We start from the raw sequence: 24731 nt of genomic DNA, 5'->3' as shown, positions 1-24731 counted from the left end.
CCATAGCACTCTTCAGACTAAGGGAAGAAAAAAAAAAAAAAAAGATGGTTGTGAAATTATTGTACCTATTGTAGTAGTTTTAGAAAAACTATAAAGTAAAAGTTATGCTAATTGTGGATTTTGACATCTTCCATTTGTGAAAGTGAGTATATGAAAAAGGTACCATTAAGTTTCAGAGGATGAACATGCCTCACTGCTTCACTTATTAGGAGCTAAGATGTATTGTATTTAGGTTTTTTTTTTTTTTTTTTCCTGTAATATCTTTACTTTGGTCTTACTGAATTGCCTATTCTTAAACAGTCTGATTGTGAAATATTGTGAATATTTTGAACTAGAAATATTATCCAGCTGACTCAGGGTGTTGCCACCTGCCATAATACTTTCATTGAGACACAGGTGGTTTTGAGGGATTTGCTTTATGAGTTACAGTGGAGAACCACTGAACCAAAAGTCAATTCATATGTATTTTAAGCCCAGCTTCTTCATAACTGTGAGACTCTAGCAGGTCATTTTGCCTCTGATTACTTCATTTCTGCGTAAGAAGAAATTATTATTATAATTGCTTTAGAAGCTAATGCTTAGAAGAATTAAATAAGACGTGGAAACACTTGGCAAAGCAGTGAGCCATATATAAATATAAATAGTGTTATCACATATCCTAAGTTTCTGAAGCAAGTAGCATGTTCTACATATCTGAAGCAAATAACATATTAATGTAGCCAATATCTAGTTGAGAAATTTTGGATACAGGTTTAATAAAAAAATGTAAATGTGAGTACTGTAATTTCTTAATATTTTCACTTTATTAGAATGTATTGTGATAGTCAAAGTAAGTGAGAAATAGTAAAAGGAGTAGGATAAGTCATGGCAACTATTAAATTAGTTTATATTTTTAGTTTGAGATAGTGCATTTGGCATTATGTTAATATTTACTTCTTCAGACAGTTGTGAGAATTTAGATAATTTTAAGTGCTTGTATGTTGCTTTATTCAAGTAAATGTGATGTTTACAGCTTAATTTTAGTTACTCTTTTTCTGCTGAATTGTAAACAGGTATTGCAGGAATAACTGAAGCAGTTAAGGAGATTACACTGGAAAGCAAGGTACTGGTTAGTTAATATTTCTATAATCAGTGACCTAGTTATTTGCATATATATATATCTGTATATATCTGTTGATATCATTCATCTTTCTTGCCCACACTTACTGGTATCAAACTCATTTAAATTCCATCTGTTTTTTTCCCCTCAATTTTCTATATCAAAATACTACTAAAATACTACTGCTTCTTAATGCTTCTCTTACTTTTCTTTCCCTCCCTCCCTTCCCTTCCCTTCTCCCTTCCCTTCCCTTCCCTTCCCTTCCCTTCCCTTCCCTTCCCATCCCTTCCCTTCCCTTCCCTTCCCTTCCCTTCCCTTCCCTTCCCTTCCTTCCCTTATCCCTTCCCTTCCCTTCCCTTCCCTTCCCTTCCCTTCCCTTCCCTTATCCCTTCCCTTCCCTTATCCCTTCCCTTCCCTTCCCTTCCCTTCCCTTATCTTCCCTTATCCCTTCCCTTCCCTTCCCTTATCCCTTCCCTTCCTTATCCCTTCCCTTCCCTTATCCCTTATCCCTTCCCTTCTCCCTTCCCTTCCCTTCCCTTATCCCTTCCCTTCTCCCTTCCCTTCCCTTCCCTTATCCCTTCCCTTCCCTTATCCCTTCCCTTCCCTTATCCCTTCCCTTCATTGGTTACAGCAGTGATTCACCACTTGGTTTTTAGAAACCAGAAAGAATGTAGAGGAGCTTCAGAAATGTATACAGGTGAACTCCCCACCTACAAAGGATCAAATCTTCAGAAGTGTTCATGACCCATAAAATATTTAAGGAAGCTAGCCCTAGGTCCTAATCTGAAGAGCATTATACTATTAACTGCTGGCTGATAAGGTAAGGAAAAAGAGACTTTTGGGGAAGTATTTCAGTTTAAAAAACCTAACAGTGCTTTATTAATTCATTTTGCTGTACAACAGACTTGTGAGATACAGGAGATATGAATTATTATTCCATTTTGTTGAAGCATTCAGTTCAACAGACATTTAATAAGCAGCTACTACATGCCAGCAGATTGGGGAGATAAAGACTTGATCTTTCTCCTGAAAGAATTTATACTTTAATAAGGAGAGCTATAAAACTAAATAATGGCAGTAGAATGAATGACAAATGATCTATGGAACAATTGGAGTACACTGAGGAAGGAGCACTTGAATCTGTGAACAAAGTCAGGTATGACTTCAAAGAGGAAATGACATATGAGATGAAAAACAAAATAAAGTTTGCCATATAAAAAGGAAATTGGTCATCTCCGGGCAGAGTGAAGTGTCTACAAAAAGGCAACAAGAATGTACAATGTTAAGGAAGAATGAAGGAATATCTCGGGTTGTGGTACTCTGGGATGCTTCTGGAGAATAAACTTTGATATTAGAAGATAAATTAGTTAGATAAAGAAGGGAGAAGGCCAGAAAAGAGAATGACACAAGAAAAGACAGAAGAGTAAAGCTATACATGAAATCCAGAAGTCCTAAGAATTTTGATATTATTGGAACATTTACTGGGCACCTACATTTTAGGGTAAGGCTCTGGGGGAGGAAGCTGTCTTAAGAGGTTAAGTGACTTCCCAAAGGTCTATATATGAAAGAGTAAGGAATGGATTTGAGTCATGGTGTTGTATGTCCTAGATCATCACAACTTTTTAACAGTAATTCTGAGGGATGGGGATGTAGCTTAATGGTAGTGTGCTTGCCTAGCATGCTCAAGACCCTGAGTTCAATCTCCAGTATTGCTAAAAAACTAAACCAAACCAAACTGGCAACAAAAAAACTTAAGGAATAATTCTGAGTTCCCGGATATATATATATGAAAGATAAATATATAGGAAAACATGTCTGATTCCACTCATACTTCTATATAGCTTCATAGTTTGAAACTGTGAAATGCACATACCAGTCTAGATAACACCATACCTGTCACACACTCTCATGTTTTCTCATCCACATAATATCTAACTAATGGATCTAGAGCTCAGTGATGGGGCTAGCTATAGCTCTACATCATGAGGTCAAAAATGTCAACTACTTAAATTTCTGAAGGTGCAGCTGGTACATATTAAGTAGTAGAAAGCAAACAATAGTAGAGAAAATACAAGATGAAAAATGGATGTCCATTTTATAAAAATAATTATACAAATATTATACATAAGAACTGAGACCAAAACAGTGTCTTTAGAAGTTTTCAATTCTTGCAGATATTCTCCCCTAATAGTAACATTGCAAATAAAGAATCTAAGGAAACAAACTTTTTTTTTGGAAACTGTTAAAAACTATTAAATTAAAGAATAGCTACTATAAATAATTATTCACCAGAGGCAATATTCTAGAGAAGGTAAAAATTATTAAGAATTATTAAGAAATTGTATGTTTTCAGAAAAAAAATATAAAGTTTCATCAATTATCCTGCAGTTACCTAAGGACCTGTGTATTTATAAATGATGACCAATTGCACATGGCAAAGTTTATTCTTCAGTTTAGTCAGTGCAATAAAATAGCTCACTTATCTAATCCCCCCTCTGCTCCAGTAAAACAGAGTCAATCACTGTTAGGAGCTGACTGCTTGTAGCTAAAAGACCATTCTTCCTGATGACCTCTGCTTCCATGCAAATTGTTTGCTTTCAGATCTCTGTTCCCAAGTGTGTTTTTACTTGGTGACCTCCTTTATTGACATAAGTGATAAATTATGAAAAGGATTGCTGTTTATTTAAAACTGAGTTTAAGGCTTTAGAAAGACTACTTAAAGGCAAATAACACAGAAGATAAAAAGCTGGTTGCAAATTACATATAGGTAAGCTAATTGTAAAAGTTTAGGGAAAAAATAATAAAAATCTTTTAAAAAGTATTTTGAAAGTATTTTCAAATACTTGATGTACTTTAAAGTAACTGAAACCAAAAGTCATGGATGACAGATGACTATAGCATCATACAAGAAAGAAACCAAAAAACTCCAAATAGCGAACCATACATATACTCAAGGAAAAAACCCTAGAGCTCAACAATAGAAGGATAGTCATCAAAAGGATGAAAAGATAAACAAAGTTAAAATAAATTTAGATTTACATACACACACACACACACACACACACACACACACACACATGGTATCCCCATTTGCAATTTTCTCATGTAAACCAAAAAATAACAAATGAAAAATCCCATAACAAAACAATTTATAAGTTCCAAATTCCTTGATGTTGAGGCAGGATGACTTTAGTTAGTCTATTCCACCTTGATATGAATCATCCCCTTTCCCTGTGTATCTATGTTGTATATGCAACCCACCCATCAGTCAGTTATCATACTTGCAGTTGAGCCTGTGCTCAAAGTAATGCTTAGTTTACTTAATAATAGCTTCAAAGAGCAAGAGTAGTGATGCCAACAATTCAGAAATGCCAAAGAGATACTGTACAGTGCTTCCTTTAGGCAAAAAGGAAAGTTCTCAACAGGGAAATAAACAGAAGAGGAAAACAAAATATATGTTTTGCTGCCACACTTGAAACTGCAAAAGTTGTCATATGGTAAATATTTGGTTAAGATGGAAATGACATTATTGTGTACATAGGAAAAATCACTATAACAGGGTTCAGCACTATCTAGTTTCAGGCACCCACTGGGAGTATGGGAATGTCTACCTCCCATAGATAAGAGGGGATTACTATTTTGCACTCATCTTTCTGTATGGATGAGTGCTGCATCAATAGATTCAAACAACTCCCAATCAAAAATATTCAAAAAACAATTATATCTGATCATGTACAAAATTCATTATTTCCCAAACAATACAGTATGACAACAGCTTATAAAACATTTACATTATATTAGATTATTTTAGGTTACGTATAAATAACTGACTACATGAGAATATGGAGGGTATTTTAAGTTACCTAGAAGAAACTGAGTATATGGAAGTAGCATGACATTTTATGTAAGAGACCTGAGTATTTATAAATTTGGTATCTGCAGGGGTCCTAGAACCAATCTTCCGTGGATATCTAAGGATAACTATATATAAAGATTCCTAGTAACTGAATAATTACATTCAAATTGTATCAGATAAGAATTCTACCAACTTTCATAATAAATCAAGGCAGAACATCAAAACAATTTAGTGGGTTATGAAACAATTTCTTATTTTCAAGGAACTGTACAAAACACATTTCCTAGTAGCATAGAGGCTGACTGGAATAGATTTATGAGAAATCATAAAGCTTTGTCAAGTAAATAAATAATTTTGGAGAAAATGCTTGCAATACCAAGTGGGACTTTGCCTTAACTCTTTGGCTGACTGGGATAGTGTATGTATCAAAATGTGTTTGTTAATGATCTCTTCCCACAGCTTTTCTTTGGCAAGATCAGAGAACCTTATACATATAAAGTAGGTTAAAAAAAAAAAAACTACTAATCTTGGTTACCTTTTGCTCCAACAAATCAATTTTCAGGTTGACCCTGTTATTTCCAAAGCCAAAGCAAACAAGATTATACAGCTCTGCTAAGGTGCAAGAGCAAACCAATAAGGCAGACTGGGAGGCATAATGCCTGCCATCAGTTTCCACTTTGAATCAGTGGCTACCCTCAAAAACAAATCTATAGTCACACAGAGTTTCTTTAGAAAAAACAACAGGACATTTAAATGGTAATTTTTCTCCCACTTTCAAATTCTTCCAAGTAATTCTTGCATTAATCACCACTTAATTTTTCCTATTTTTGCACCTTATTATGTTTTACCTATATGGAAAAGGTATTTGATGGCTCTGTTAGAGTCAAGCATAAAACAACCTTAATATTCCAAATGAAAAAAGAGTTATGGCAAATAAACCAAGAACATGTGATAGAACTCTTAAGTTACTACTACAAAGTCAAAATTTCATTGCAGAGGGCAAAGGAACCATCATATGATCCACAAAGAGTAGTAGTAAACAAGGAAAAGCAAATAACATATACCAACAATGATGAAATGATTAAAAGAGAACACAATTAAATAGAGGAAAATTAGTCAGATTCTAAAATGATGGGAATCCTGTTGCATGGTACAAAACAGAAGAACTTTGAAGACTTTATACTAAGTGCAAGAAGCCAGTCACAAAAAGAGAATGTATGATTCCACTGACATAAGGTTTCTAAAGTGGTCAAATTCACAGAAACAATAAGGAAAATGAATGGTGGTTACCAAGGATTAGAGGGAGAAAGAGAGTTGATTACTGTTTCATGCAGTTTCAAATCTGTAAGATGGAAAACAGACTGGTTGCACAATAAAATAAATATGCCTAACATACAGAACCATATAATCAAGTGGTTAAGATGTCACTTATGTATGTGTTTTTTAACAATTACAAAGTTAAAAATGTAATAAAAGATAATATTAAATAAAATACTTAAAAGGCATTCTCATAAAAGACAATATTTATTAGCATAGTATTGTGGCTTTATTATTTAGAGATGCTTCAGTGCTAATTTTTGAATAGTACAATTAAGATCCACTCAGGTAGCTAATTTAGCTTTCATGGAAGTAATAAAACTGGGGTGTTTTTATTATTTTTTTAGTACAAACACTTCCAAGGGTTCAAAACAGAGAGATGTGAACAAACCATGTCTAAGAATTAATATTATTGCTCTGAAAATAAGAGGTAAAGTATATGGAAAATATTTTTTACTTTAGTTCATAAGTGATTATTAAAATTTGCAAAATATAATTATTATTATTATATTTAGTATTAAAACAATTAAAATTTACAGTAAAAGTAGATGGATTTGGTTATATGAATTAACTTTCCTAATACAAATAGCTAAATGCTTAAAAATTTAGATTTACTACAGGGTAAAAGTTGGAATAACTAATGAATTTCAAATCATATATGTTATGATTTGGCAAATGAAGTTTTAATGTAATCTTGATATAAACTTGTATATTACCTAATAACTTAAGTATTATACTACATGTCCTCATAAACTGTCATTTCACTGAAAAAGCTTTTACTTTAAAAACACATTTGAGGACTTCTCTTATTAAATTGTAAACATTTTATTATATGTTGGAACCAATTTTTTCTTTTTTTGGTTCATGGAAGTGTATCTCCATTTTATCATAGGGACTAATACAAAAATATTATCACTTACACAAATTATCCTGGAATTCAATTTTTTTATACACAAAGTGAATTTCATGTTGATTTCAAAGGCTTCAAAACTTTTGAACTAGCATTTTTTTTAACTTGCAAGTTACAGAATAATTTTGCAATTCACAACTAAAGTGAAGAACATGAGGCACAAAGCAAATCTCAATGTAATCTAACATTTAAACTATACTAAGTGTACTATTAATTTTTTTCTAATCTCTCAAATTAACTATCACATTGAATGCTTCCTCAGAGCAAATGTTTCCAGAATCTCATATAATTTATGTATTAAATGTATCATGGATTTAACAAACATTTAGGCTGCCTCTGTATAAGCTATCCATCCTTTAGTACACATCAATTATGAAGGAACACCTATCACATAACATAGTGAGCAATACGAAATTAAAAAGATAATATTACTCAGCTTTAAAGAGGAATGAAATTATGGCATTTGCTGGTAAATAGATGGAATTGTGGAATAATATGCTAAGTGAAACAAGCCAAACCCAAAAAAACTGAAGGCTGAATGTTTTCTCTGATATGCAGATGCTAATTCACAATAAAGGGCAGGAGGGGTGATGCTAGGAAAAACAGTTACTTTAGATGCTAATTCACAATAAGGGCAGGAGGGGTGATGCTAGGGAAAAACAGTTACTTTAGATTCGGTAGTGGGGAGTAAAGAGATGGGAAGGGGGATGGGGTAGGAAAAATAGTACAGTAAAACAAATGTTATTACCTAATGTACATATATGAATGCATGACTGAAGTGATCCTACAATATGTATAATCGGAAAAAATGAAAAATTATACTCCATCTATGTGTGATTTATCAAAATACATAAATGTATTCTATTGTCATGTATAACTAATTTGAACAAATAAAATTTTTTTTAAAAAGATAAAAAGAATGTAAAATTTAAAAATCAGCATGACAAATAGAGCAAAAATTAATTTTACTTTTATCGTCATTATTAACAAATTAAACTAAGATTAAGTACCTACCATCTCTTTATCAGCCTACTTAGACTAAGATATTTTGCTTTTTGCTTTGCAGCAGAGCCTATTTACCAAAAAATTTTTATACTATTCAATGGTCCTCCTGGACGTTGTAAAGATGGGTGATAACATTTTAAAGTCTAAAGGCCATCATTCTTATTCATTTTGATTAGATTCTTCAAATTGTTTACCAGTTAGGGATCAAATCATATATTTATCTCAAAGGGTTAAAAAAAGAATTTGCCACTCTATCATCTCCCAGGAAACTAATGTATTAAATATCTCAGAAACCTCCTGGTTCCCTATTAAGTGTCTCGCGATTGTACATAAAAAGCTCATGAATTCTTTCTTGAAAATCTGGCACAAAAAATTAATAGTACCAAAGTATAACCCAACTAATTATCTTATTTTCAAGATGCTCAAGACATTTTATACATTTGATCACAAAGGATTTAGACAGATTATCACTGGAGTTGCTTTGAACATGGGTTAAACAATATGCCCAATACACAAAGCCAATTAGGAACAAAATCTTGGTCTTGGAATTCTGAGGGCTCAGCGCCCTGAGCATATCATCTGAAACCAGGCTGTGCCATTTTAAAGTATGATATATGCTTCCCAGCAAGTTACTTACTTCAGCACTATCCTGAATAGAAGAGCTGTTGTTATAATGCTAAAATTTGAGAAGATAACAGCCATGGCCTAGAAAGAAAAAGAAGATAGAATTACAATCCAAACAGAGTACTGACCTCAGAAATCTCCCAGTTTGTAGTTCACCTGACAAGAAGAGCTTTTTAGTAAAAACTAGAGGGGTTTATTAGGGCAGCTATTTCACTAGAGGATTAAATTCCATTTTTATTGCTTGTTAAATTCATGAAGATATGATCAAAATTATTGTTTAGGCTTTTAAACTGTGTGCTCAAGTTCAGGCAATACCTGTGTAAATAATCTTTATAGATCTGAAAATACTTAGGACTTGTAAAGGTTTAGGTCTAGAAATTAACAGCTACCATGCCTATGAAATATACTTTCCATAGCTTTCAATGAACTTTACAGGCTTTTAATATTGCTTCTGTAGGTGAGTAGGAAGTACCTTTAGGCCCATTTATATGGTAATAAAATTTAGACAGATTTTTATGTATCTTTACTGTTATAGGAATTGAATCAATTTTCCAGCTTGAAATGAAATGACTCAAAAATCAAACTCTTCCCTTTGGATTGATTCAAGTTATTCCAAACACTTAGAAATATGTTAGCCGGATTTTACAGTGGTCTGTTTTTGTGAATTCAGTCGTATTTCACAAGAATGGTATTAATCTGCATATGTTTATTAATCTGAATACAGTTTACTAATGGTATGAATCTATGTTGTGTACAACCATAGAAATAAAATGATGTACCCCATTTGTGCATAATGATTCAAAATGCAGTCTGTAAAAAATAAAAAAATTAACAAATTAAAAAAGGAAAGCATAAAATTCTACCAAATTCTATATAACTGGATCTGACAATATCAATAATTTTTGGTTCACCCTGCTTTCTTCCTTGCTGTCAATTTAAGTTGATTAAACTCCACAGAGAGCCAGGTGTGGTGACACATATTTAAAATCCAAGTGACTCTGAGGGCCACAATAGGTAGATCTCAAGTTCAAGGACAACCTGGAAACTTAGCAAGACCATCTAAAAATAAAAGGACTTGGGAAGAAATTCAGTGGTACAGCATCCCTGACTCCAATCCCTAATACCAAAAGTATAATAAAAAAATAAACTCCAAAGATTATAAATAGTCTCGTATAACCACTAATGACAGCAAACATGGCTAATAAGCAGCTTTTTATTAAATTTAAAAGTCCAAGAAAAACTAGGAATAATTAAAATATACACCATCGTTGCTTTTCTACTGAATTTTTAAAATTTTTCTTTGACATGCAATAACTGTAAATACTTATGGGATACATAAAGGGTGATATTTGATACATGTATATAATGTAATATAATACATGTAATATAATGATCAAATCAAGGTAATTAGTACTTCTACTTTCTTAGCCATTTATCTTTTATTTTTTTGGGAAACTTTAAATTGTTTTTTTCTTTTCAGTGCATGTCTCTGCAAGACAAATTCTTCTGAGCCTCCAGTTAAGAAAAGACTAAGAGAAGATGAGGGAAAATGTTTGGTAACAGTAAGGGAAGTAGTGTTCCAGGATAAACACATCAAGGGCAGTGCAAATACACTTAATTAAGCAGTCTAGTTGGTTTGATGAATTCTAAACACCTTCCATGTAGTACTATAAAATAAATCAAACATAAGAGCTCTATGCGCCCAAATTTTCATGCATCTTTAATTCTTTAAATAGACTCAAACAGAAATATAAGAGTATGCCATGTGATTTGCTTTGTAATATCTGTGTTTGTACATAATTGGGAAGGAAAAGCAAAACTATAAATACAGAGGAAAAAGAAAGATGAAGCAGGCATGGTGGCACACCTGTGATCCCAGTGGCTTGGGAGGCTGAGACAGGAGGATCCCAAGTTCAAAGTCAGCCTCAGGAACTTACCAAGGATCTAAACATTTGGCAAAACCCTGTCTCAAAATAAAAAATTAAAAAGGTGAGGGATGTGAATCAGTGGTTAAGCATCCCTGAAGAAAAAAAAAAAGAAAGAAGGAAGGGGTATAAAATTAGAGTTTCTTTGTTGGATACAAAAAAACACAACAAATATTTATTTACTGAATGTGAATAATTACGTTGTTGGGCACAGGAATTCTAGGATCTAAAAAGAAGAAGTGGAAACAAGAATTTATGAGAAGACACAATGAGCACTTACTACCAACATGGGTCAAGGAGCTAAAAGTAACCTCAGGTGATCAATTGGTCCTGATCCCTGACCTAGATTAGTTTACTTCTGTTTAATAAATTGAGTAACTGAAACTTAGTGCAGTTGGGATCTGCCTTGTTACACAGCTTTTAAGTTATGGAAAAAAATGTTAATCTCCTGTTTCTACTATAGCTACTGAGCCTTTTCATCCTGTTCTAAAATTTACGTGGTTATATGTAAAAGGTTTCACAGAGATCAGTGCCAATAAAAATCCTACTCACAACCAAAATGCGTACTTCAACTTTTTAAAGAAACTTAAAACACATTTTGGCAATAAAGGCAATAGAAATGCTCATTTTATAAGATGTTAATGGGAATACACATTTGACTCAAACTGAGTAACAAGTAGAATCAGAAGACCAAATTTCAAAGGTGATTACTGATGGCTTTCCAAAGTAACACAAAGGCTTTTTCAGTTGGGAGGATATAATCCTTACTCTCAAACAATTTGCTGGTTAAATGATAAAATTAATGGAAAAAGAAAAACCACACAAATAGAAAACATTTGAACTACATTAGAACAGGTGTAAGAGAGGTATCTTCTGAGTTAGTCATGGAAGTCTGCTTGGATGTTGAGAATGAGATTAGAGGTTGATCACACGATGGCTCAGAAAGGCAGACTGATTAAAGTTACACAGAGAGGCATGGCTTCAGATCCCTTGGGCCAAGGAGCAACACCACCATAACATTCAGTACACTTTAATATAGTAATCTCTAACAGTGACAGAATCTGGCAAGCAGATCCATAATTTCACATTCAAATGATTCTGGGAAAATTTCAGCAAGGTCAGTCAGAGCAAGAAGAAATGAACACAGTCTAGGAAAATGATAGATTAGTTCTGGAACTCATATCTCTGTTATCTTTTCAATGGCATTCTCTCTGTCATATTTACTTACAGGCTGAAGATAGGATAGGACATAGAAGACAATCAAGTTGTCCAGGAAATACAGAAAGGCAGGAATGGACCACTTCATGAAATTAGAAAATTCCTTCCAGGAAGCACATCTCAAATTTCTACTTCGATGAGGTTCTACAGAAAGAAACAGAGCAATAAATAAATGATCTTGATGAGAAAGCCTATATTTTTAGAGAAAGTACATTATATTTGATCACTGATAGAATTTGTCAAAAGAGGCTTTATAAACTTGCCTCTATAAGTGCCCATTAACATAAAAAATATAGAACTTTACTAGTCTCTCTCTACCCACCTCTGTGTTCCATCACTAACAATTTGCAACATCCTTAGGAATACTATCTTAATTCCTGTTAACTTAGAGCAGAAGTTGACTCAAGATACACATGTGGTTTCTCTTACTTCTCTGAGAGCATAAGAGCAAGAGGAAGATCAATAAGTTAAAATAAGTGTGTGGGGAAGAGCAAGTTTCATGTTGGGATTCCTCCCTACCCCACAGAAGACCAAGAAAGGGAATTAATATGGGGAAATTTATAAATATGGAACTAGAAACAATTAAAATTAACTTTTACTAATTCTAGTGTGAGTTGTTATCCAGTTCCAGATTGCCAAACACTTGGAAGGCATACTGTAACAGAGAGACTATAAAATGAAAAGAGAGGAAGCAAAGAGTTTAAGCTAAGTAATGCTTCAGTTTCATTAAATTGGAAATGAATTCCACTAACAATAAACTCTGTACAGATTGAAAGCACTGAATATGAAAATTCAACTTCCTGGGCAAGCACCTTGGTGCTTTAAATTTTATGTTTACCTTACCTGAAAAGACAGATCGAAGAGAGGGCTAAGGGTTCATAACTAGGCAACTGAGATGAAGAATTAAGACAAAGTAAGAACCTATACAGTACATTTGAGGAAAGGGTTAGTATCCTTATTTAACAGTTCTGCCTCAGAACTAATATCTCTTTGACTTCAATGTACTATGATGACTTCCCTGTAGGAAATGGAAACTGTTTTGCAATATGATGCACAGCATCAGCAGTGATTTAGAAAATCCTGAATTTAGATAAAAATGAACTTGCTGCAAAGCCAGCCTCAGCAAAAGTGAGGTGCTAAGCAACTCAGTGAGACCCTGTCTCTAAATAAAATACTAAAATAAAACAGGGCTGGGGATGTGGCTCAGAGGTCAAGTGCCCCTGAGTTCAATCCCTGGTACCCCCCAAAGCAAAACAAAACAAAAAACAAACAAAAAACTAACTTGGTGTGTTAAATCCTCAAAAGAACAAGTATGAGGTAAAGTACTGAACAGGACACTGGGAAGCATGGGTTGGTATACTAGCTTTGTCCTTTCTAGCACAGCTCTACAAAACATTTTCTTGGAGCAAATTTCTCTACCTACAACACACAATTATGTTTGTGTCTTAGCTTCCTCAGATATAAAATAATAGACCAGAATAAATGATATAAACTGTCATTTTAGTTCTAATGTTTTTGATTCTGTGATTTTTTTTACATAGTACCATTTCAAGACTTACCTTTCTTTATAACACAGAATGACACAAGCACACAGAAAATGAGCTTCACCAGTTCTGAGCACACATTCACAGTAGTTGGTAGATAATCATACTTGTTCTCTGAAATATAACAGAAATGTTTTCTTAACTATATTCTATATGTTTATATACAGTTAATAATTGTTTAAAACTTAAAAGCTGGCTTTACACAGCTTTCTTACAATTGTCTCTACTTTTTTGAATTTTTCAAACAGTTCATCCAGTGTATTAGCTATCTCTCTTCTATTTACCTTTATATTACCTTTGAGTTTGGAAAACATGCCTCAAGCTTTCATCCATGTTAATAACTATGTTGAAGAGATTAGGGCCAAAGGCAAAGAAAGCTCTGTAGCAAGGTATTGCAGACTGCCTTCTAAATTGACCATTAATCAATATGTGGGGGCTTACTAATCAGGCTGTTATGATTTTCTTGCTGCATTATTACTCGGTTTATGGTTCATCTCATGTGACTTGTCTACCTCGTTAAAATCAAGATACATGTTATCTATGACATTTTCTTAACTCAGAATTTTCCAATGTGTTTCTAGCAGGGGAGCGCAGCTACTCGTATACCCTTGATAGAAGAACGGTCCTCCTCTATCGGGGAAGGTCGTCCTCTTCGACCGAGCGCGCAGCTTCGGGAGGGACGCACATGGAGCGGTGAGGGAGGAAGGGGACACCCGCCTAGCCAGCCAGATCAGCCGAATCAACCCTGGCGATCAATGGGGTGACAGATGTCGCAGCCAGATCGCCCTCACATCCTCCAATGTGTTTCATTTCACAGTGAAAACATCTTTTTCCTTTTCCTCCAGATGTCTCTGCATCTTTGCCAAGTTTCTATTACTATACTTATTATTTTCACAATGTGTTTATGTCTCCCCAAATAAACTATGAGTTCTTAAGGACTATGGTTTATGCACTTTGAACTCATATTACTAAGACTTAGTCTAGGACCTGACAAATTAATTGAAGTTGAGACACACACAACTCCCCAAGCAGACCACTTAGTGTGAAGATATCATGGTTTTGTGTGTTGTCAATAACTAGTGAGAAGTACTCAGAACAGTTTTATGGAATTGATATATTTGGTTAAATTTTTACATTAAAAAAAACAATGATTTCTTGAGTACATACTTACCAAATCTTATAATCTGTATTGACCCATTGATTGATTTAACTCAAAAACAAGTAACTAAATATATCCCTCCCATCTATTTCAAAGTAGGCTGTAATTAAGTTTTGTTATATGCCCAGAAACACCTGTTGACTGAAGCAATAATCAGATGTTGTGAGATGTTTTGTACAAAGGGTTTGATTACGTGTTTGCCTGACCCAAACTGCACCCACTATCAAAATTTTTTCTTGCTGAGGAATGAAAGGTTAAAGAATAATATTTAAACATGCTTTATCATTCATATGACGCAAAATACTTCATAAGGTTTATTATCTCCATTTTAACACAAGAAAAACCAAAGACAAGAAAGATGATGTGTGATTAAGTATTCTATACAGGTCTCCTCTTATTCCTGTCAGTTCTTTTTCTATTCTTCACACTTGAATAAATTCTCCTTTAACACACACACGGATTCTATCTGTACTGCAAGTGTTAACTTACCTTCATTGGCGGAATATTTTACCAGTAAGATGCGACTTGAGCTTAAAGCAATGAATAAGGCACCTAATAGGAACGTATACATTGTTGAGAAGGGCCATGACCCAGGTCGCCTACAGCACTTTCTTTCCATTCCACTGTTTTTAAATTGCCTTAAAGGGAAAAACACTTTCATGAGTAAACCTGTTGTCAGACCTAAAAATTAAACATAAAGCAAATACCAGTGGCTGTGCATAACAATAGGAAATTTTTAGTAATCTGGCTAGGGTTATATCAGAACCAAAAAAGTTGAGGAATACAGGAGAAAAATAGGGAAAGGAAATGAAAAAATCAAAATCTGGTAAGAGGGGATACTCGAGAGAGAGAAAAGACAGGGCCAGATTATAAATGATGACCAATGGAAGCAAGTGAGGAACTGACATTTGTTACTGCTGAAAAGCAGTCTAACTCGTCAACAATTTTTTTCCCTAGAAGAAAAGGATTTCGGAATTATATATTTTTCTCCTTAGTAGCAGCTCTTCCCTCCGATGAAGAAAAGGGGCTTGTTGGGAAAGATTTCATTGTCAATAATGACCGAAATGAAAACGTCTGAAACACAGCTGTTAATTTTTACTCGACCAGTGTAGGAAACAGAAGAGCCAATTTTTGGATTCAATGAATCTCAGGCCCTCTTGTGACAGCCTGAGGACAAGAAATCCCAGTCCGGGTGAGTACCTGCCCAAAGCATCCCAGCGTACCGGTAAGCACCGCACATGGAGCCTGCCCGGATTGGAAAGAAAATGCCAATTCTACCCAGCTGGGCGCAAGCGTGAGTGAACCAATGGGACACCTCCAGTTCAAGAAGAGGCCAAGTTTCCCTCCACAGGGAGGGAAACCCTCTCATCACACCTGCGCAGTAAGGATCTCGACTGGCGCGCCCCCTCTCATGCGCACGCGCAATACTTTGCCCGCGGGGCGCGGTTACCTCAGTCCGTCAGAAAAGCTTCTAGTGGAGGAACGCACATCATAGAGCTAAGACGGTGACTGTTTAGCTCCGTAGTAGCAGCAGTAGCTTTGTAGGGTCCATAGGAAGGAAAGCTATGAGAGGGAAACAGAGGCGAAAAAGCCTCTCTCCTCGGCTCTCTATTCCGGAACAAAAAAGCACTATAACGTCCCGACCGGGAAAGAGGGGACTCGGCGCCCATTGCGCAGGCGCGCTTAGCGTTAGGCTTCCGGCAGGAGGCGAGAAGCGGCGCGATTCCGCCCCGCGCGGCCTTTCTTGCGTCACGTGGTGGGGGAGTCTGTGTCACGTGAGGCCCAGGTGGCGGCGGAGCTACGGCGAGTGAAAGGAAGGGGAAGTCGGAAGGGGTTCGAGTGAGGCAAGGGGGGGAAAGACAGCTCTCTGGAGGGCCAGGGGTGCGTGTGCACTCGCCTCTCCCCGCCCCTCTCCGATCGGTCCTGCCTGGGTCGCTCTCGGCCAGGTGACAGCTGGGCCTGACCCGCAGTGCTCTGCCTGGGGCGTGAGGAGCGCGCGCCCTGCCCTCTCGCGCAGCTCCCGCCGCCCCTCCCCCTCGTCCCGTCCGTCCCGTCGCTTCGCGTCCCATCCCGTCCGGTCCTTTCGGGTGCCGCTGTCTGGGTGCCGATGCGAGTCGGCGGCACTGGGGACATCTTTTGACTTCCTGGCCCCTGTCCCGGCTGCTCTCCCCCACCCCATCGCGGGGCCGGCTGCTGTTCCGGCCCCAGGATGCAGAATGTGAATTAACACGGTAAGGGAAAGGCACTGGAAGTGGCTGAGTACCTGACCCCCGGTCCTCAAGGTAAGCCGGCTTGCCGGGGGCTCTCAGGCTCACGCTCTCATCTCTGCAAGGACCGGGCGCCAGAGGGAGACCCCTGTTCCCCGGCGGGGAACAGTGTAGGAACGTGTAAGGGTGGGACGCGGGCAGCCCCCCATCCCTGTCTTCCCTGGCTGTTCGGTAGGGCTTTCTGTCTCCTTTCTGATAAAGTTGGAACCGACGCTCAGTGTGTGCTCGGGTCTCCACCCTTCACAACTCTGCGTCTGGGTTTGTAGGTTTGGAAGGTTGTCGGCATCTAAGAAGATTTAACAATATTGAATCCTAACATCGGAAGTTTTAAAAACTGAACAAGAATCTTGCTTATCTTTTGGACGAATGAAATGTGTTGGTAGCAAAATGACATGCTACCCCTCTTCCCCGCCAAGTTTCATAGAACGACTTTTATAAGTAGGGAATAGGTAAATAGTGACTGCGGCTCTAGAGGAACGAAGTGGAATTGGTAACATCTCAGTAACACTGAACTGAGCTAAAGAGCAGAACTACGCTTTCCCACGTTTTTAAAATATCAGTAACTGGTTTTTAATCTTGGACTTGCAGTGATATTAAAGAGCAGTTTGACCCCTCCTGATATATACTTTCTAGCGTACTGGTAAATTACAGCACTTACAAAGTTAAAAATGGTGACACATTAGCTGTTACAGCAGTGACTGAAGTGTTCTAGTTTTTCAGGAGATAATTTCTAGAACTGCAGTCAAGTTTCTCTTACTGTAGGGTACATTTTTGTTGTAACTTTATTTTATTTTCTGAAAAGTGCACAGTGATACTAAATGAGTGGCAAGTGCTCGCTTCCTTTTCTTTTTTCATTTTGCACTTCAGTTAGAATTTACTAATCATAGGTTGGACTTGAAATATTCTGGTATACTAAGAGAAATGGTAAGCAGTTTTACTTTACTCCCTTCCCTTGACATAGGGGAATGTTATATCTGTATGTATTTTAGCATGCTTCCAAGACGCGATTTGAAATGAGACCTTGTTGGGCCAAATAAGAAAAAAGTCAGGTACCCTTAAATGAAAATCCTAACTCTTGCTTTCCTTATGTTTGTTTACTGTGAAAGTCACACAGCTTATTCAGTTGACTAGTTAAAATTGAAAAATAATTTTGACATTGAATCAAATGCTTCTTGTTATGTTACCTTTTCAAAATAGCATGTCTATGTAGGTATACAGCATTTTAACAGTACACAGTTACTACTTCTTGGTTTCAAGGAGAGAGAAACAAAAGACCTCCCGAATTAAATATAATAGTTATTTGATAGTCCAGTTGTATTTTATTGAACTTATGACATAGATTGTTTTGAAGAATTGTTTTACTTGTTTCCCAACTGGAAAGAAGTGTTAGCATGTCAGTATGTAAGGTGTATATTTTTGCTATAAAGGAGAGCAGAATTGTGACCCTCTCTTTGTCACTCCTTTGCTCTTGGTTTATAGAGAGAATCCTTAAAGTTTCCTGCTAAATGAGGGAAGGCAGGGAGAAAAAGGGAAAATTCCTAAGAAACAAATAGGGATAATGGCATTCTCGTAAACTTAAGAAAACATTCATGTTTTGTTTAGGAGAAAAAAGCTTAAATCCTGATAGTGCTTTTCAAGGCTCTACTTAATCAGTAGAGGTTGCAGTCTCAAGTTCTACTCTGTCCCAACATCAATTTTTGCTTATGCCAACTTGACCTCTTTAGTACTCCATCAGGCACACTCCTACTTCTGAGATTTTTGCATTTGCTCTTCTCTCAGCCTGAAATGCTCTCTCCCCAGGTGGCCTTATGGTTGTTCATTGACATAGGTGTTCAAGTCACCTATCAGTGGTTTTTATTCTCTTATTTCAATTTTCATGGCACTCTTTCCCTACCACCTGGCAGATTCCTCTCTGCTTAATTTTTTTTTATACTATGGTATTCATTATCATTTGACTTTTTTCTAGTTGAAGAATTAAAACAGTTTTTGAGGGCAAAGATGAGTTTGATCTGTTTTATTCATACATACATACCATTGCCTCAGACAGTGCCAGGCACAAAGTAGTTAGTAAATATTTAATGAAAGAGTAGTGTTTATAATGAATCTTTTCATTTTTGTAGACTACCATAAAACTTTACTTATAACCTAAAATTTGGAAAATTTAGTAAATAGCATACTTAGAGAGAATATTATTTTAATATCTTGGTGGAATGAGAAGAATGGGAAATACTAAGTGATTCCTACATTTGATTTCAAATATTACTCAGTTTAAGACATTGGCTGAATTCTAAGATTCTTAAACATCTTTAAGACATTTTTATGTGACTGTTAAATAAAGGTATTTGTTCATTGCATAGAATCATTGTAAAGCTTCATGCTTATTTAAACCTTTGAATGTTTTTTCTTAGAGCTGTGTTTTATTTTAGCACTGATCAAAGTATAATAATTTCATGTAAGTTTTCCACATTAGACTAGTATAGATCTTCGTAATCAAGTACCAGTGACATTCACAGTATGTACAGTGTGTAATTTTTGAATGTACTCCATTGCCTAAAAGAATTAGTTGCCACCACAACATTTGTAATTGAAATTGAAAGATGTTACAATACTATTAATGTTTTTGCTTTCTGTAGGAATCAAAATTTAAGGAAACAGGTGTAATCACCCAGAAGAGGTAAGTGTTTGAGATATTTTGAAATCTTTATATTTAAAATTGTATTAAACTGACGTTTTTGCTTTGTAAGAGACCATCTTGAACTTTTTGATTTTAATACAGTTAGATTTTGGTGATTTATGGGATTTTCTGCTGCTTATAGAAGAGAAGGTGTAACTTCCTTCTTGCTTTGCAACTTCTCCTATTTCTCCGTAGTTCCTCTTTATATAGAAATTAAGGTGGAAGAGGGAATGGGAAAGATTCTTATCGTCACATACCCTTTATGCATATTTGTATCGTGTTGAGCTGTGCTCTGGGCTCTGTAGGGTTTTCTGTGTCAGGGTGCTCTATGGTGAATTTTTATGGCTTTCTGTTTGGAGACTTTGCTCGTTGCTAAAGTTTTCTTTTAATATTCAGCTTAAATATATTGTTATATCCTGGATGGTCATTTAGTTCACTTTTTCTACTAAACAAGTAGTGTTGAAGCTATATGAGATATGAGACTGGAACTAATAGTTGTTTTGAAGGCCAGTTATATTTCATGGACTTTAAACATAGAATTGTGTTTTGAGGAGTCATTTCACTTGTTGACCAAATCTATATGATAAGAGTTCTCTTTCATTTATTCACTCTATCCCTAGAGAAGTAAATACTGAGCTAGAAAAGCTTTTTGGTTCCAATTTTGTATCAGATTTATTTTGTTCTTTAAATAAAAAGCAAGAGATTTATTTAAGCTTAATCTTTAACTCACTGAAAAAACAATTCATTGGCAATCTGTACTCATTATTTTAAAAGAAATGTTTTAAAACAAGCCATATTGTATCATGGAATCACTGTTGTAGCTATAAATTCCATGACTTCAGGTCAGAGAATTAACTGATCTTTTAATTTTCATTATGATGAACTCTTAGCAGTCCCAAATCCTTCTGAGTTTTAAGAATGAACTTATCTTTTATCTAAAACTGTCTTTATTTTTAAATGAAGACACATGGTGTAATGGAAAAAAACCTAAAGGACCTACTTTGTAGACACATTTCTCTAGTTTCTACTTATTTTGGCAAATCAGTTAAACTATCTAGGTCCAGGCCTCATGTTTCCTCATCTATAAAATAAAGGACTTGGGCCAGGCATTCTCTGAAGAACCTATTCTGCCTTAGGCTTCATGAGTTTAATACCTCAAATACAAAAAAAGGGTAAGTTTTGATCAAAAGGTTATTATATTCTTGCCAACCAGAGCTGTAATGTAGACATGACTTTTTTAAGTATCTGAAATCAAGAGCAGAAATGAATGTTTGTTGTTCTCTCACTCTTAGGCTTTATCTTCACTGTATGAAGATGACTAATTGTTAGAAAGTGGAAATTAGAGATGCAATCTATGGTGTTTGAATAGAATTCAGCTGTTTTAAAATAGGAATTCATTCTAAAGTGACTAGCTGTTACACTTAATAGCACGCAAGAAGTTAGTAATTTTTCTCTTTAAAAAAAAATCCAAGGCAAAACTACCCAAGTTGGGTACCATCCACATAATGTTGGGTTGGGATATAGCACAATTACAGAATTGAGTTAGATTAGAATGAGCCTAGAGGAGGAAAATGGGAAGACATCATTTGCTTTGGGTAAATACTACATGCAAAATTCATTTATTTGTTTTTCCTTGCTGTTTCTATCAGTCTTCAGCTATCTTTTTGTTTTCATTGAGAGGTGTAGAAGCATTTGTGTTTAAAAAGAGGGACAGCCAGTATCTGCTATTGTATTGTCTGGGAAAAAAATAATGTTGGATGTATGTATGACTTGATTATGTAGAATTCTGTTATTAAAGGATAGGTTGAAGAGTAAAGTTGCTCACGAAAAGTAAATATTGATTCTGTCTTATTGAAGTTATTCATTATTATCTATTGACAAATAGAGAATAAGTAATCAGAAAGAGAAAGGTACAGGAAACAATTTTTGATGATTTGAAATTTTACTGTATTTTACACGTTATTTCATTTAGACATGTGAAGCAAGGTGGTCGTTGCTAATGAGAGTAAATGTACATATGTGCCAATTATTAGAATAATTCTGTGTTCTTAAAAATAGTTTTCCTTACTTTCTAGTGTTTTGATTTTTTTTATTAATGAATACCACCAAAGTGACCCACGAATAAGATTAGTCTTATGACAGAAGGCACTATAAATAATTTTTATTTTTAATTATTTAACTTCCATTTTGCTAAGTATTACTTTTGCTGCTGATAAATTAGTTCCTGATAACCACAGAACTAAAGTACTGTTTGTTTGCAGTGACCCCAAAATGCTTGACTTTAGAGCAAAACTATTGTTTTCATTTTTTTTCCACTAAACTAGTTTAAATAAAAAAAAGATTATTTGAAATGAAGGAAAAGAAACGTTTAGAAGTTTCTTATGGGAATGTAGTTGATATATCTTACCCTGATGATATATCATCTTAAAATAGGTTATTCTCAAAATTTTTATTTGATAGAGTTTTGCTCTCTTAAATTGAGTATTTTATATAGATATTCTTTCTCAGGAAGGCATTAGAAGACTAAATATATTGTGTTTTTTTTTTTTTCCTGTGTAATAAGCCCATAAACAATGCAATATTTAAAGTTAGAGCTGTTGTGAAATAAAAGCAATTGGGAAAGTATGTGCACCAATTGCTTGAGTTGGGACACTGTAGTTATGGTTCTTCTGCTTTCTGCTCAAAAATAGGCTGATTGCTTTCCTTTGGTAAGATCATCTTATGTCCATGTGAACTGGAATTCTCAAAAGTTTCAGTTATTTCTCTCTGAGTAGGTTTTTTTTTTTTTTTTTTTTTTTTTTGAAGGGGAAAAAATGTGAATAGTGTTTAACCTGCCCATAAAGCGTAAGGATTAATAGAGGATTTCATTTCTTAGTTTCGTGTGTGTTTTCAGCATCAGTTCAATAACTTATGATTTTCTCCCCACTGTTTGGCACTACATTCTTGTTATTAATGATTTCTTAAAGAGTATGATGAAGTTTTCAAAATTGGCCATTACCTAAATTTTAAAAATTATTATAAAACAGTGCTGGGGTGTAGTTCCATGATAAGAGTGTTTACCTCGCACACATACAAATCCCTGGGTTCAGTTCCTAGCACTGAAAAAGAAAAGGAAAGGAAAGGAACAGGAAAGAACAAAAAAAAAGGTTAAAAAAAAAAAAAAAGCCAGGCATAATGACAGATACCTGTAATCCCAGCTACTGGGGAGGCTGATGCAGGAGGATCACAAGTTTGTGGGCAGCCTGGGCAATTTAGTCAGACCCTGTCTCAATATAAAAAGGGCTGGGGCTACTGGGGTTGTAGCTCAGTGGTAGAGCACTTATGTGTGAGGCACTGGGTTTAATCCTCAGCACCACAATAAATAAATGTACAAAATAAAGGCCCGTCAACAACCAAAAAATAAAAAAAAGACTTAAAAAAAAGAGGGCTGGGGAGCTGGCAATGTATCTTTGAGTGGTAAAGCGCCATTGGTTAAATCCTTAGTTCTGCAAAAAATAAATACACACACACATATAAATTTATATATATACACGAATATTAAGTATATAAGTAAAAGTAAAAAGAAACATATACTGATGTAATAGAATAGACTTATATCCTCTACCTGTACCTATTTAGTAATTTTTCAAAGGTTTGTATTGAGTTTTTCAGTCATTACAAGAATCTCTAGTTTATTAATCAATAATAATAATCAAAAATAATTCTTGGGACTGGTAGAGCAGGTTTGTTGCTTTTTGCACCTTAAATGATTATTAAGTATCAAGGTTACCCGGAGTGATCAGTTTGGTATTTTGCAACCCCACATTCAATGATGTTCCATTTTTCTTTTCCCCTCTTTCATATTCCTCCTGAATCTGGAATAGTTTGTGGCAGCTGGAGATCACTTAGTCCACCACTGTCCAACATGGCAATGGTAAGTAATCTTAAGTGAAAAACAGAAAACTAGAAAAAGAATGACTTCAGAATTATGGCAGTTTGCAAAATAGGTTAGTGCATGCAAGTTAAAATGACAAGCTTAACCTTCTTCCTATAGGTTTTTTTCAAACCCCAGTGATAATCAAAGTAACATAAAGGAAAAAATGGTGTGTACCTATTTTATTTTGCTGTCATAGGATAAAAGATGGATATAATGGAGATAAACCTTCTTTACTCTAGTATTCCCTTTGTAGTGTCTGTGTCTAATTTTGTGGTTCTTTAAAAAATAATGTTCAGGTGTTTAATACATTTAATCAAATTTCTTTTTTCAATTTAACAAATGTTTATTCAACATTTTTTATGACCACAAAGATTTGGTGGCCTTTTATGTTCTCTAAAACATAAGGTGTGAACACTTTTTATTGAGGTTGAAAAGTATGTACCCTCTTTATAAATTGCCAAAGTTAAAAAAGGTTCATGATAACTAATTAAGGTCTTGACTACAAATCTACTCGTTAGACTTAAAGCTCTTATTTTTTATTAACTCATAATAAAATAATTAAATATAATGTATGTTTTGAAATATTTGAAAAATAATCAAATTTTATAAAGCAAACGTAGTTTCATTATTTCCAAGTAATAATGGTTAACATTTATAGAAAAAGAGATCCCAGTACTGGCAGAAGTATCACCTTGTTTGAATGTAGCTGCTTCAACTTGTGATTTTTTTTTTTGTCTTAATTTTTTTTTCAATTGTAGTTGTACAGATTTGGTTGGGGGCAGTGGTTCCAGAATTAACAAGGTTTTAATTGATAATGTTTTTCTTAATATCTAAAGAACTTGTATACTTCAGTACTTTAAACCAGTTGAAACACACTTTCATCTGTGGCCAGTTTTATTCTCCTTTATTTTTATATTTACTGTGTGCCTAAAACACTGTTTCGTTTTTTTTTTTTTTTTTTTAACCAATTTTTATATTGTAGGGCATTGTTTTTTTATGGACCAAGAAAGACTAAAATATCATCAGCTATATCTATTTTTATGTCTTTTTCTTTTATACTTGTATCTCTGTTCCATATATAAGAAAATTAAATTAATATTGTAGAATTTTTCTGACTTAAGAGAATTTTTTTTTCCTTATATTCTAAGTTTTTTATTAAAATTAGGTTCTGGTGTATAATTTAATATATTTCAATACAAATCAGTATAAAATATTAG

The 24731-nt window shown here is 34.9% G+C and overlaps 2 protein-coding genes and 1 long non-coding RNA gene across 4 annotated transcripts in view; 2 read left to right on the top strand and 1 right to left on the bottom strand.

Annotated features, from left to right (window-relative positions):
* The window catches only part of ATG3 (autophagy related 3), a 54771-nt gene that overhangs the window by 12644 nt on the left and 17396 nt on the right, over nucleotides 1–24731 (top strand). Inside the window, exon 3 of one of the 2 annotated variants that reach the window (XM_079101522.1) lies at nucleotides 23462–23511. The exons of the other annotated variant lie outside the window; for it this stretch is intronic. Within the exon in view, the coding sequence (XP_078957648.1) occupies nucleotides 23462–23511 (50 nt within the window). The remainder of the gene's footprint in view (nucleotides 1–23461; nucleotides 23512–24731) is intronic. 2 annotated transcript variants of the gene reach the window in all.
* LOC306637584 (UDP-sugar transporter protein SLC35A5-like) lies at nucleotides 8778–16061 on the bottom strand. Its single transcript, XM_079100338.1, has 5 exons — nucleotides 15881–16061; nucleotides 15147–15295; nucleotides 13514–13612; nucleotides 11965–12098; nucleotides 8778–8892 (listed from the first exon to the last, which is right to left on the bottom strand). Exons 1-5 carry the CDS (start codon nucleotides 16024–16026, stop codon nucleotides 8821–8823), a joined length of 600 nt encoding a protein of 199 aa, XP_078956464.1. The 5' UTR covers nucleotides 16027–16061; the 3' UTR covers nucleotides 8778–8820.
* On the top strand, nucleotides 16434–23020 carry LOC306638265. Its single transcript, XR_013757454.1, has 2 exons — nucleotides 16434–16939; nucleotides 19558–23020. It is a non-coding gene; the product is annotated as an uncharacterized lncRNA (long non-coding RNA).

The sequence above is a fragment of the Sciurus vulgaris genome (assembly GCF_902686455.1).
Source record: "Sciurus vulgaris genome assembly, chromosome: 10".
Classification (NCBI taxonomy): domain Eukaryota; kingdom Metazoa; phylum Chordata; class Mammalia; order Rodentia; family Sciuridae; genus Sciurus; species Sciurus vulgaris.
The sequence above is the reverse complement of the archived record's forward strand: the minus strand, read 5'-3'. Positions and strand labels throughout refer to the sequence as shown.